Below are 13,598 nucleotides of genomic sequence, written 5' to 3'. Positions count from 1 at the left end.
AAGCACAATTCTCTGCATCTAATGAATTAAAAATAACTTACATTTACATATTCAAAAGCTACGTGCTCACACATTTAATATATTAACAACTTGAAAATACTAAATTGGTAATAACAGAGATTAGAATAGTTCATGCAAAAACTATTCAGCAGGGGTCATGATGCTGGGCACATACAAGGCAGTGGGTCTGGCGCCACAGGTTTCGGTTCTTTACCACCAAATTTATCCTCTGTTCCTCCGGCAGCTCTCCTGGATCCAGGCTTTTTGGAGTATAAAAAAAAACAAAAACAAGGCTGCTCACTTTAACTGCTCTACTATTTCCCTAGTTCAGCAAATAAATAACTTTATAAGGGTTGCTGCAGAGTTTTTAAAATCAAATTTAAGACTTAAGACCTTTTTCAAGACCTGAACAAATAAAATGAACACCCTATCCCCATCTCCAAACAAATTATTTATCAGACTCTGCAGGGGCACACATTCAACATGGCCTTAACAAAGCTTATCAGTAAAACAAGATAGGCTATATGCAAGTTTAAAATACACAAGACATGTTTCCCACATATGCAGTATATCACATTAAAATTGGTTTATGTAACATCACATAATTAAATACAAATAAGAGGTCAAGCAATATTCGATTTTGCTGATACGACAATGTATTGAAAGGCAATCAATCTGCCAATAGTATTAAAATTGGTAGTCTATATTAAATGTTCTTAGTATTTCCTGCCTTTGATGGGGAGGGCCAGACAAGAGGGCGCAAGAGTCCAAAGTAAATTTAATCCCAGATGCAGTTTATGGTGCAACCAAAATACCAAAAACTAATAAAACCAATAAAAATATTTGATTCATAGTATAGCACTTTTACATTTAAAGGCTTAATTAATTCTTATTTTGAAATGTGCTTCACTGCTTCCAGCTGCTCATTCAAACAGATAAGTGTAATAAAATGTGCTCTTCTACAATAATCTACAACACATTACAATGTAAACAATTAAAAGTAAACATTGTCATACTTCATCAACACAACATCATCATCAACAGTTGATCATTAGTGATCACTTGTCTTAAATTTCCGATATGGCTTAATGATTGTGAACTGCTCTGCAACAGCTGGAAACACTCACGTGCCCCACATGCTGGGAGAAGATAAAACAGTGCCATGTTTTCACTCTGACAGACATTCATTTAATTAAATCGTATTCTTTTGAAGTTTGATAATCATATTAGTCATATCACGATTCCTGTTTTTCTGCCCCCAAATTAAAGACCTGTTTAAATGTTAATTAAGACATTTGTTGTATAATCCAAGATATTTTACACTTATGACCTTACATTTTTGAAAACTTAATTTAAGACATTTAGACTTAAGGATCCGCAGGAACCCTCTTTTTAAACACCTAAGAGATTTTCTAGATCCAGGAGACAGGAACAAAGCTTGAAAAATGTACACCTGGTTTCCTATATTAGGCACAGAGATGTATATGATCATATACAGCAGATGAATTGCTTTTATGACTTTAGTTAGTAATACAACATCAACACCAGATTTTTTTTATACTCAGCAGATGAGATTGTTGATTAAAGAACATTTGGATGCCTAGTACAGCATACTTTTTTTTTTTTTAATCATGATTTCGAAGCTGAAACTATGACTGATATACAGTATATAATACAGTTTAATGAAAGCAAATGTATTGTACAAAAAATTGCTGAAATGAAATTAACACTGTGGCATGAGGGGCGTGGTCATGTCTCGCTCTCGACATTTGGCGTTCCTTAAATGTCTCTCTCCGTATCACTATAACAAGACACAGGTGTTAGAGGTAATTACAAACCAGGTGACAAGCCTTACCACTCTCTCTCTCTCCCGCAGACCGACACATGACCACGCCCCCCATGCCACAAACACATTTTATAAAACAGAAATAATTTATTATCAATTGACATGGTGGTAGGTAGAATAACCTTCTTAATCTGCTTATGACCCAAATGTCAAAATTTCCCATATCTGGCAGTTATATTAGCCTATCACTAGTACTAACCGTGAGCTCGTCAGAGTTGAAGAGGTTGTCCAGGTCATTAAAGGACACCACAAGGTCTGTCTCATGCATCAAGCTTGTGGTGGGAAGCGGTTTACTGCCAGCCGAACCCTGAGCGTCTGTGTGCCAACAGGCAAATATGACTTTTAAGGTCTCAAAAAACATTTCATCATATATTTCTCATGTATTGTTAAACATTTAACGCTTGATTTCTTAAAATTAGCTCATGCATTTTGTTTCATTATCTAACACTGAACAATTATTTTTTTTTCCCGCCAACATTTATTATTTTGGTTAATGTTCATTTATAAATACACTATTGTTAGTTCATAATGCATTAACTAATGTTACAGTATGCAAATTTTAATGCAAAAAAAAAAAAAAAAAAAAATGCAATATCAGTATAAGAAATTAAGATGCACAGTTGAAGTCAGAGTTTATATACACCTTAGCCAAATGAATTTAAACTTTCACAATTCCTGACATTTAATCATAGAAAACCGTGATTTAGGTAAATTAGGATCACTATATTTTAAGAATGTGAAATATAAGAAAAATTAGTAATGATGATTATAGTAATGATTTATTTCAGCTTTTATTCCTTTCATCACATTCCCAGTGGATCAGAAGTTTACATACACTTTGTTAGTATTTGGTAGAATTGCCTTTAAATTGTTTAACTTGGGCCAAATGTTTTGGGAAGCCTTCCACAAGCGTCTCACAATAAGTTCCTGGAATTTTGTCCCATTCCTCCAGACAGAACTGGTGTAACCGAGTCAGGTTTGTAGGCCTTATTGCTCGCACAAGCGGTTTCATTTCTGCCCACAAATTTTCTATCAGATTGAGGTCAGGGCTTTGTGATGGCCACTCCGGTACCTTGACTTTGTTGTTCTTAGGCCATTTTGCCACAATTTTGGAAGTATGCTTGGGGACCATTTGTGACCGAGCTTTAACTTCCTGGCTTATGTCTTGAGATGTTGCTTCAATATATCCACATAATATTCCTTCTTCATGATGCCATCTATTTTGTGAAGTGCACCAGTCCCTCCTGCAGCAAAGCACCCCCAAAACATGATGCTGCCACCCCCATGCTTCATGATTGGGATGGTGTTCTTCGGCTTCCATATCTCACCCCTTTTCCTCCAAACATATTGATGGTCATTATGGCCAAACAGTAACATCTGTGTTTCATTAGACCACAGGACATTTCTCCAAAATGTAAGATCTTTGTCCCCATGTGCACTTGCAAACTCTAGTCTGGCTTTTTAATGGCAGTTTTGGAGCAGTGGTATCTTCCTTGCTGAGCAGCCTTTCATGTTATGACGTAGAGGACTCTTTTTTTTAATTTTATTTTTTTACTGTGAATACAGATACTTTTTTACCTGTTTCCTACAGCATCTTCACAAGGTCCTTTGCTGTTGTTCTAGGACTGATTTGCACTTTTCGCACCAAACTATGTTCATATCTAGGAGACAAAATGCATCTGCTTCCTGAGCGGTATGACGGCTGTGTGGTCCCATAGTGTTTGTATTTGCGTACTATTGTTTTTACAGAAGCACGTGATACCTTCAGGCATTTGGAAATTGTTCCCATGGATGAACAAAACTTTTGGAGGTCAATAATTGTTTTTCTGAGGTCTTGGCTGATTTCTTTAGATTTTCCCAAGATGTCAAGCAAAGAGGAACTGAGTTTGAAAGTAGGCCTTAAAATACATCCACAAGAACACCTCAAATTCAGTACACCTCCTATCAGAAAATAATTGACTAATTGTCAAAAGGCTTGACATAATTTTCTGGAATTATCCAAGCTACTTAAAGGCACAGTTAACTTCGTGTATGTAAATGTCTGACCCACTGGAATTGTCATATAGTCGTGAAACAATCTGTATGTAAAATATTGGAAAAATTACTTGTGTCATGCACAAAGTTGCCAAATATATGGTTTGCTAATATTACATTTGTGGAGTGGTTAAAATGTTTTTTTTAATTACTTCAACCAAGTGCCTCCTACACACTACAGGACTTTAAAAAGACGTCGGATTATGGTATCGTTCATATTACACAACTGTCTGTCTTGTCATTGAAGTCGTGGCATTTTCAAATTACACAAGGAATCGGCGACAGGGGTGAACACATTACAAAACATTTCACTATTGACGAATCCCCGACTCTGCCTGGACTCCATGTGATACGAGATACGAAAACAAATGCATGGTCATATGTTATGCATTTCAGAATATGATATGTATGTTTTTAAATCGCCTTTACATAATGTGTAATGGCATCATATATTTTATTGGTTACAATATGAATAAGTACCTCATACTGAAAAATCTACCAATGTGCTACCTGACTGTCCAAGAGAATTGCCAATTTCTCTCCAACTCTTCTCTTTCTCCACCCGGTTGTGGTACAGTTCAGAGGAAACATCAAATGTTCCACAATTGTTTCCTCTATTTCTTCAGTCCAATGAGACTTTCTTGATACCGCAGCCAGGCTAATTGATGTTCTGTTGCAGGTACATTAGGACTCCTCCCACTGAAACTTCCTGTGCCCCGTTTCTTGCTCTCTCATTGGCTGTAGGTCAACGCTGCAGTTGTATTCAGTAAAAACAAATTTCACATTGCACGATTTGGAATCGCAGACAGGTCCAGAAATGTAATATGCTAGATATCTCACTGACATCGGCACTTCTCTTAGATCGTATCTTTGACAATTCAGACATTGCGTTCATCGCTCAGGGGAGCAAGCTCTGATTTGCCTATGATTTCGGGCTTTTGTTAGCGATCTCCACAAAACTGTCGGCAAATCGTGTAGTGCAAACGCGGCATAAATGAATGAACTTCTGACTTCAACTGTACCAAGATTTTATTGTTAGCTATTGTGTTAACTAATGTTAACGATTCTAATGTGAAGTGATACACATTGAACATGTATATAAAAGTGTGCAACTGAGGAAATTATACTTACCATCAGAAGACAACAAACTGCCATCATCCCTCTGAAAGTAAACAAACAAACAAAAACAAACAAAAAAAATCTGAGAAAGAATGACTCTTTGAAAAAAATAAAATAAAACACAAACACAAACAAACAGCAGGATCTGTAATATTCTTAAAGCATCAGTGCCTGACCTTATTTCTTTTCCCCATCTCTCTCTCGCCTCCGGGCCTTTTCTCATTATCAGTGAAGTTGAACTCCTCATCTCCTTCCAGAAAAGCGTACGGATCAGATTCCCGCTCCTGGTCTCCATCACACACAGCTTCAGAGAGATACTGATTTTTCCTCTGTTCGTACATCTTCACCCGCTCCTCTGAAATCTTAAGAGGCCTCTTGGAAGAGGACATTCTCCTGCAAACCAAATAACCCACACCATGTTTCACCTCTAGTAATGGGATGAGATGGAGTCAAACCGGTGAATACCTGTGATTCAATGATGAATTACACAACTGTTGTTTTTTTTATCAGGTTGGTATCAGCATTATAATTGTATTTCCTAAGGAAGATGGAGAAATAACTAAAAGGTGAAGTGTGTAATTTCTGTGCCACAAGCATCACCTAAAAGAATTGCAAATATATTTTACATACACTTTCAGATTAGCCATATTTGAAAATTGGCCAAAGAACTGTCAATTTTGTTATATCTGTAGGTTATAACCCTAAGCTGACTCTGTCAGCCACTAAATCAAAATATCAGTTGTGTATGGTCTTAAGGAAAACTTGGAGCAGTCAACACTCACTGAAGTCATAAATTAATTATTTATCCATCCAAGCCAAACATCACTAGGTCAGATTGTACTACAATACTGGGAAAGCAACAACTAGTGGGGCTGAATTGAACCCTGGATACATGTTTTCTCCAATTTCCAATATGGAAAGCAAGCAGCTTTTTCAGCACAACATAAGATGTGATCGATAACAGGAGAAGCAAAATAACTTGCAAATAGGCCAAAGTAATGTTCTTTGTACAAGTGTACATTTATAGCTTGTAGTTAAGGCAAGGCCATGTTTAGAGAAGTAATTCAATTGCTTTGCTAAAGGCTTCATTCTGCTTGCCAAATGAACACTGTTAGAATTCAGTTCCTCCACTAGGCCAATAAAAACATTTATTTTTCAAATAAATTTCACAAAGTCGAAAATGCTCTTAGTACTGTATTTTGTGTAATTACAATGTACAGTAACATACCACAATGGTAAGCATGTGCTTTTTATGGCTGCAGCCTAATTTAAATGGAGTCTTATAAGTGAGTGATTTGGATACATCTGATTATTCCTCAGAATTTGGCCAAAATGAGAAGCGCAAAGTTTTGCCACGACTGACATTCTGAATAGAAACAATGGACTCATATGAAGCCATGCACACCTGGAGAGAACATTCTCGCACCAACAATGCAAGATTATTTTACAGTGTGTAATTCCCTGATAAATAAATGATGAGCTTTAGCTTTTAACATGTCAGAAGTGCAACTGGTGGTGCTAAAGTAGGGCTAGGCGATATGGCCAAAATTGTTATCACAATAATCTTTTTCATATTTTTCGATATCTATATTTATCATGATATAGATTTACACATTGCACTTTTTTTTTATTTCAAAGTTGACCGAAGAAAAGAAGAAAAAAATTATTCTAAACAGTCAAAATAGTCTCTACAAAACTGCACAAGGGGTCCAGAGACGGCCAAAGCAGCAGGGTCTGCAGGATCTTTTACCAAAATATTAAAATATTTTATAGTTTATCAACTGAAAATGAATTATCTGTTTGTTCTGAAGCATATTGACAGCAGTCCAGTATTTGTTGGAATATTGTTACATTAACCCTCTGGGGTCTGAGGGTATTTTGGGCCCTGGAGAAGTTTTGACATGCCTTGACATTTGTGCTTTTTTCAGTTGCTTAAAAACATATTAATGTCTAAAGTCTGATAACACTGTATTCAGCACAAACTAGGCTACAATAATATGTGAGCAACATGTATGTACAGGTTTGTATTTTTGAGAAAATAATGTTTATGCATGGTTTTTGAAAAAACGAAAATTTTAAGTCACTGAAATAAGGCCATATAACACATACTAAACATTTGACTTTTGAGAACTGGATCTTGTAGCCTAGAGTTTTGCTACAAAATTATGTAAAAATCATCCTGATCACTCATTCATACAAAACAATATAGTCATTTAACTTTTGTGTGACAATTTTAGAGCTGAATGGTAATATGTGAGGAGGCGTGAACGATCATGAATATTGATGAGATTTACACCTGAGGACACAAAGACCACTCCTCTGGGCCTATCAATGAGGAATGTGACAGAGAGAGAATTAATGTGAGGAGACTTAATGATCAAAATCAAGTTTTAAGTTAAAAGAAGTAATCTGACTATATATTTTCTTTACATAAAGACTTTACTTAATTTTAGACCTACACTACCATTAAAAGAAGTCTCTTCTGCTCACCAAGACTGCATTTATTTGATCCAAAATACATATGATAATATGCTGATTTTCTAATATGGGCATATTTAAAGTGCATTTTAACCTGAACAGATATTTGCAAGCACAAGCTTTGTTGATGATAACGAGTCAGCATAAACACATTAAAATATAATCTAACATTCATATTATTTTTATATCATATCATATTACATATCATATTTATATCATACAGCATACAATGTAAATAACAACATTTACATGTAACTAAAACTTGCCTATTAGGACATGTCAATACTTTGAATGTCAAATGTCAAACTTTGAATCCTGTCTGGAAACAGTCCCACTAGTAAAATATGTACATGTTTATATAAAATAGCATGTCAGCTAATGAAAACTAAATGACTTACTCGTTTGAAATTGTATCCTCTGCTGGAACAAATCTCTCTTCAAAATACAAATGTCCACCTCTTCGTCTGAGAAAAATGTTAACTCTTCCTTAATAGCCAAGAGTTTGATCGCCTGTGTATCGTTACAAGCACGCAGAAAAGTTTAGTTGTGTTTGTTTACATCAAATCTCGCAGTCGGGGGCGTGTACTTTTCCCTTGATCGCCTCAGCACATTAGCGTATGAATGGCGCGCTCTGCTGGTGGGTGGGATCACATTACAGATAATGAGATGGACAAGGTAAAAACTGTACATCGCTTTGTTTCAAACAGATTGCATTGCAGGAGAATATTTGTTTTAAATTTTAATTGTTTTATTTAAAAGTAGACATTTTAAGCTTTCTTTAGACATATGTTTCATGTTTGTGTGAGAAGAATTCGCAGAGTTTAAGTTCATTTTAGTGAGATGTTTCTGAAATATGATCGTGAACACAGAGACTGCTGAAAGCTTACCCTTTTTATTTTATTTATTTAAAAAAAAAAAACACAAGGTTTTGATGTTAATATGAGTGTACACAAAAAAAGAAGACCCTCTATAGTTTATAATCATGTATTGATTGTATTTATATGACCATAAATGACGGAGTATTTTAAGTCTATGTTACTGCTATGTGAAAAAAAAACAGCAAAACGCGCCCCAGAGGGTGAACTTGTTAAATAGTTCTTCTCATCTAACCGTCTGATGCACATTGAACACAAAATTAAAAAAATGCTTTTTCAAACCAGTAAGCACAAATCTGATTGGCTTGTTTGATGGAGCTTTCACTAGCAGAAGCACAGGACTTTTCATCAATCCTTCTAGAAACAGGATCATGTTCACAAGGCTCTGCATTGAGACAATGAGCGCTTTTGAGGAAAAAATTATTACCATATTTGTCAGATCAAGTTTGCCAGGTTAGTGACATCAAATCTTTTAAAGATATTCAGAGTTTCATTTGAACCACGTAGCAGAAAGTAAAGCAGATATTCATGAGCAATGCCGCATATTCTGCTTTGTCTGCGAAATACTATGATGAGGTTTTCTGTGCTTCATATTATTTGCCATTTTCTCAGGTGTTTTCAGTGCAACTTATTATGGAATTATATATCTCTGATAACCCCGCCACTAAACAGCATGTGATGACTAAACCAACTGTGATTGATCTTTTCCTGTCAAATGGGTGTTACTTGGCCAGTTTAAGCTGCTATAGACTGCAGATAATTGCTGTTTTATTCAAAGGTCTGGCTACGTGAGATTAAGGTCTAACCAGCTGTAAGTTTGCGCCATTTCTGTACAGAAGTTGACTGTCAATTAGCGCCACCTATTGTGAAAACTGGATGTTCTAATGGCAATCATTTGCCTCGCTTCAAAAGTGAAAGGGCCATTTGTCGGCAATTAGTTTCACATTAGCGTGCCGCTTTTGGTGTGTAAAGGCCTGAAGGAGGCAGCGTAGTTATGGTACCCAAATTTTGAAATGGACTTTGTGTCAGGAGTACACCTATGGCTGTGTCTCATTAGGAAGGCTGCTTCCTCTGGAGGTCGCATTTATCGACCGCATACGTCATCGAGGCCATCTCGTTTCAGAAAAGCGAGTAGGACACTTCAAATGCTGCCTTCGAATGCAATGTTCTTTCACGGGAATTCACAACCCACAATTCTTTTCTTCAACGTAAATGTCTAAAAAAAAATTACACCAATTTGCCAGTAAATATGCTGTGCAAACGCAAGTAATGTTAATTCCCAAGTTGAAGTACCTCAGTAGATGTTGCAGAGTATATAATATGTATAATTATATTGATATACATTTCAAATAAAGTATTAGACAAAGTAAACCGGTAAAATCTATTTTCTTTTCCATTTACATCCTTATAACTCCTCAAATTTACCTCATACATTCCCTTCTTAAGGGACTTTGTTCCCTTCTCACTCAAAGCACTCGCGCTTATTAAAGTGGCTGTTATAGCAACCATGTTACGTTCCATTTGTCCTATGAAGGCAGTCTCGTTTAAACGAGATTTGTTTAAAGGAGGACGCTCTCTATACTGCAGCCGTCCTACATAGCATGCAGCCTTCGAAATGAGACACAGCTTATGGATCCTTAAAATGCTGCCTACAATGTTTTGAAACAGATGCACAATGCTTAAATACTCACTCAGTAATTGACACAACACTGTCATGGCCTCCACCCCTGTTTCCATCTTCAAACAGTGTGACCACAGGAAGCTGAGGCGTGTGGAAATTTGCATTCCTCCCACCGGGCACCCTAAAGTACTTCCAGGGGTTGTGTGTTGTGTCCTCATTGGGGTTAATGGCCGAGCCCACGTATACAGTGGGCTCCAGTGACTCTGGGAATAGGGGTGGATAGGGTAAGGGTAGTGGGTCTAGTTGTGAATCATCTGGGGGTTTCTGGGGCACCAGGCATGGCTCGGAGGAAGGAGGGTAGAAGTGTTGGTCGAGGGGAGAGGAGGAATTTTTCAGGTCTTCAGCTGCTTCATCTCCACGCTGACAAGGGTGCGGGCTGAGTGGAGGGGGCTGAGGGGAACTGGCCATCTCGTCGCCCGTGCCGTTGAGAATTGGAGTCTTGCTGGTTGTGACATCGGCATGGTGGAGGCTGGGGTAACGGCTTTCCTCATGACTCTGAAGACAGAGCCTGTGAACACTATCTCCCTGCTCCCGGGTCGGTTCCTCACACAGAGAGCTGCGGTGATGGAAGGGCATCTGAGGTCTCTTCTGCTGCTTGTCCCCCTTCTCCAGCTTCTCCGCCATCTTGTGTTTGGTGGAGGGCTGAGAAGGTTGGCCAACAGATGGAGGGTGCCCTGGGGTGCTACATGCCCGCTGTTTCTGGTTTTTAAGCCTAAAGAAAAAGGCAATGCTCCAGATTTAATCAGTTGCCTTTAGTTACATAATGCAGTTAAAGGAATAGTACACCCAAAAATGAAACTTTTGTCATTATATATTTACTCTAATATAGAATGACTTCTTCCATCAAACATAAATGGAAAAATTGGAAGAATCTTCTCAAATTTAAGTTGTTATTCACTCTCAAATCAAATCACTGATCAACTCCCATTGGCAGTGCCCAAATTAAATATGGCAACTACAGTGCAGTCCTATGATGTAGTCACCATGTATGAACTAGTGTATAGTTTCTATGATTTGATTAGAGAGTGAATAAAGACTTAAATTTCTGTCTTTTCATCAGAAAAGCGATAATGCGACTTCTGATCACTTTGAATACACAGCAGAAGTTGTATCAACTACTTTTTCCAGTGGGTTTTATAGAGTTCTTTCTGAAGCATGACAGCCCTGAGTCACAATTCACTTTAATTATATTGAATTATGATTCTTCAAATTTCTCTTTTTGTGTTCCATGTAAGACAGTAATATGGGTTTGGATCATCATAAAGTTGAGTGAATGACAGAATTCTTTTTTTTTTGGTGAACTATCCTTTTAACTACATGTCCTTTATTAAAAAAGTATTTCAAGAGTTTGTCGCGTACCTTGAGCAATTGCATTGTGTCCTTTGAGATGGTTCAACAAACTCCCAAGCAGAAGCTTTATCCGTTTCCTCTTCACTTAGTCCATTAGACATGGTTGAGAACTTTCTCCTGCAAAAATAAACTGTACTTAATGCCTGAAGTTGCTTTGTTCTTAATAACTGTCCCATTGATAGGTAATTTGCTTTGGCTGATCAGTCAAGCGGACAAGCTGCAGTAATTATTCATACTTGTTCTGGGCTCGGTTAATATTGCACTCCTCCCAGACTCTCTCCACCGTCTGGCTGGCTAGCTGGCGGGGAATCTTGCCTCCGTGATGACTGCTGCTGTCCACGCTAAAGCCGCCTGACATTGCTGAGAGTTTCACCCACTTCTGAGCAGGCTGAGAGACTGCAGCGGTGAAAATAAACCCAAAACAATTTTTACACGACAGGATGCCACTGCCCTTAGGCTGGCACACAATAGCAACTCAAAAGTTGTTTTGACTATACAACAGAGTGAGAGTTCAAAACAAAAGGAAGGTGGTACTTCATGTGCACTTTTTTTAAACTGCACATAAAATTGATAATTAAATTTTTGATAATTTTCCCTGGTCTTATTGTGTACATTATTCATTGTTGCACATTATTATTACATAGAAGAAAAATATATATATTTTCAAAGTGTAATAACTTTCTCTACCTCTGAAACAACCTTGATGTTGGCATGACCAAGGCTTTGTGGGAGGGGAAAAATAATATTAGCAAATAATATCATAGCCTAACATGTATTTATCCAATTATATCAGCCATTAAATTTTTTCATTGAATATTCTGTTTAAATGCGTTGCACATGCCATTTCAAGTTGTCTTTACTGATCTCTGCAACACAAAAATGTAAGGCACTTGGTTAATTCGTTCAAATTACCTGTGACTTAGAAGAGGTTTTAGAGTATTTCCTTCAGTATTCATAATGTAAAACGTTGTGCTGGTACCTGCTTGGGCTTCCTCAGGTGATGTGGGTGGAGTCAGGGTGACAGAAGAGATGGCAGCATCTCCATGGGTCATGTGACTGTGCTGACCTACTGAGTAAGAACCAAAGGTGGAGGAGCTCACTGTAGCCACAACCGGGATTTCCGACTGAGCCACCAGTACCAGGCTGGCTGGGTACACCATCCTAACTCCAGCTGCAAAACCACAGGCAAAACTCTGATTACTACTGATGCAAATTACAGTTTGCTTTGAGGCTGTTATTTTTAGGTAAAGTATCCATGTAAGAAGAAAATTCTGAGACAATGATAAAACAACCTGAGTTTCAGTCTTACCAACAACAACTTCAACAGCAGCCAAGGAGTCATCCTCCCAGTCGAGGTCATCAATCTTGTCGTCCGTGACCTCCTTGGTGTTCGGGCCTATGGGATAGAACTGCTTCCATTCTTCAATCAACTTCTGGGTTGGTGGATCTGAGAGCTTAAAGGACTGGCCTGTCAGAGTCCCACTCAAACCATACGGAGAAAGGATCACTAAGGGAAAACAGGCAGTGTATGAAACATTAGTGTGTGTCAGTGAAATGGGAAGAGTGATACTTCCTGGTAAAGTCTCCCTGTTCACCTTGTAGTAACATGAGAACAATGCTTTGGGCTACAAAGTAAGCCATTAAATCAAAGTCAAGAGCTGTGTCAATATTTCAGACTGGTACATTCACGTAGATATAAAACAGGAAAATGGAAAGAGAGGTGTTCTCTTTATAGACAAATAAAACACTGAAGCCAAGTGAACATTTGGCACGTGTCAACACGAAAGAGTTAGCGGTTTACAATCAGCTGATGAAGCATATTGCGAGTGTGAGACACTTGTTGTAGTGCAGTGGTCACAGGGGAAACAAGCACTGGCTTTATCATCAGTCAATTCCCATTAAAATAAGCATAACTTCAAAAGGACGTTTGCCCGCAGTATTCAAAATAAAATATGGAGGTTCATATTAATTGGACTAGAACTCAGTAGCACTTGGCATTCAAACTCATCGCATGTGCAGATGCATATAACAAAAGTTGAACATAAGAATTACACTGCCCTCAGGGAGAGTGTTAATTTACTAACACATCCCAGACAACTGAGAACAAGCATTATGAACATGCATTGCAAAAGTCAATCTTCAGCCATTAATGTGAAGAGAATTGGAATAAAAAAATAAAACAATCAATCAATATTGAGTGATAGCTAGTTATAAT

At 37.6% G+C, this 13,598-nt stretch overlaps 1 protein-coding gene across 1 annotated transcript in view; it reads right to left on the bottom strand.

Moving 5' to 3' along the window:
• The window catches only part of LOC127629985 (mediator of RNA polymerase II transcription subunit 13-like), a 48,739-nt gene that overhangs the window by 13,543 nt on the left and 21,598 nt on the right, over positions 1–13,598 (bottom strand). The window contains exons 5-13 of the mRNA XM_052107338.1: positions 12,693–12,890; positions 12,363–12,554; positions 11,620–11,779; positions 11,393–11,500; positions 10,044–10,745; positions 5,176–5,392; positions 5,012–5,042; positions 2,046–2,161; positions 176–260 (exon numbers count right to left, since the gene is read on the bottom strand). Of these exons, the coding sequence (XP_051963298.1) occupies positions 176–260; positions 2,046–2,161; positions 5,012–5,042; positions 5,176–5,392; positions 10,044–10,745; positions 11,393–11,500; positions 11,620–11,779; positions 12,363–12,554; positions 12,693–12,890 (1,809 nt within the window). The remainder of the gene's footprint in view (positions 1–175; positions 261–2,045; positions 2,162–5,011; positions 5,043–5,175; positions 5,393–10,043; positions 10,746–11,392; positions 11,501–11,619; positions 11,780–12,362; positions 12,555–12,692; positions 12,891–13,598) is intronic.

This window comes from Xyrauchen texanus, chromosome 36, assembly GCF_025860055.1.
Source record: "Xyrauchen texanus isolate HMW12.3.18 chromosome 36, RBS_HiC_50CHRs, whole genome shotgun sequence".
NCBI classification, from domain to species: Eukaryota; Metazoa; Chordata; class Actinopteri; order Cypriniformes; family Catostomidae; genus Xyrauchen; species Xyrauchen texanus.
The sequence above is the reverse complement of the archived record's forward strand: the minus strand, read 5'-3'. Positions and strand labels throughout refer to the sequence as shown.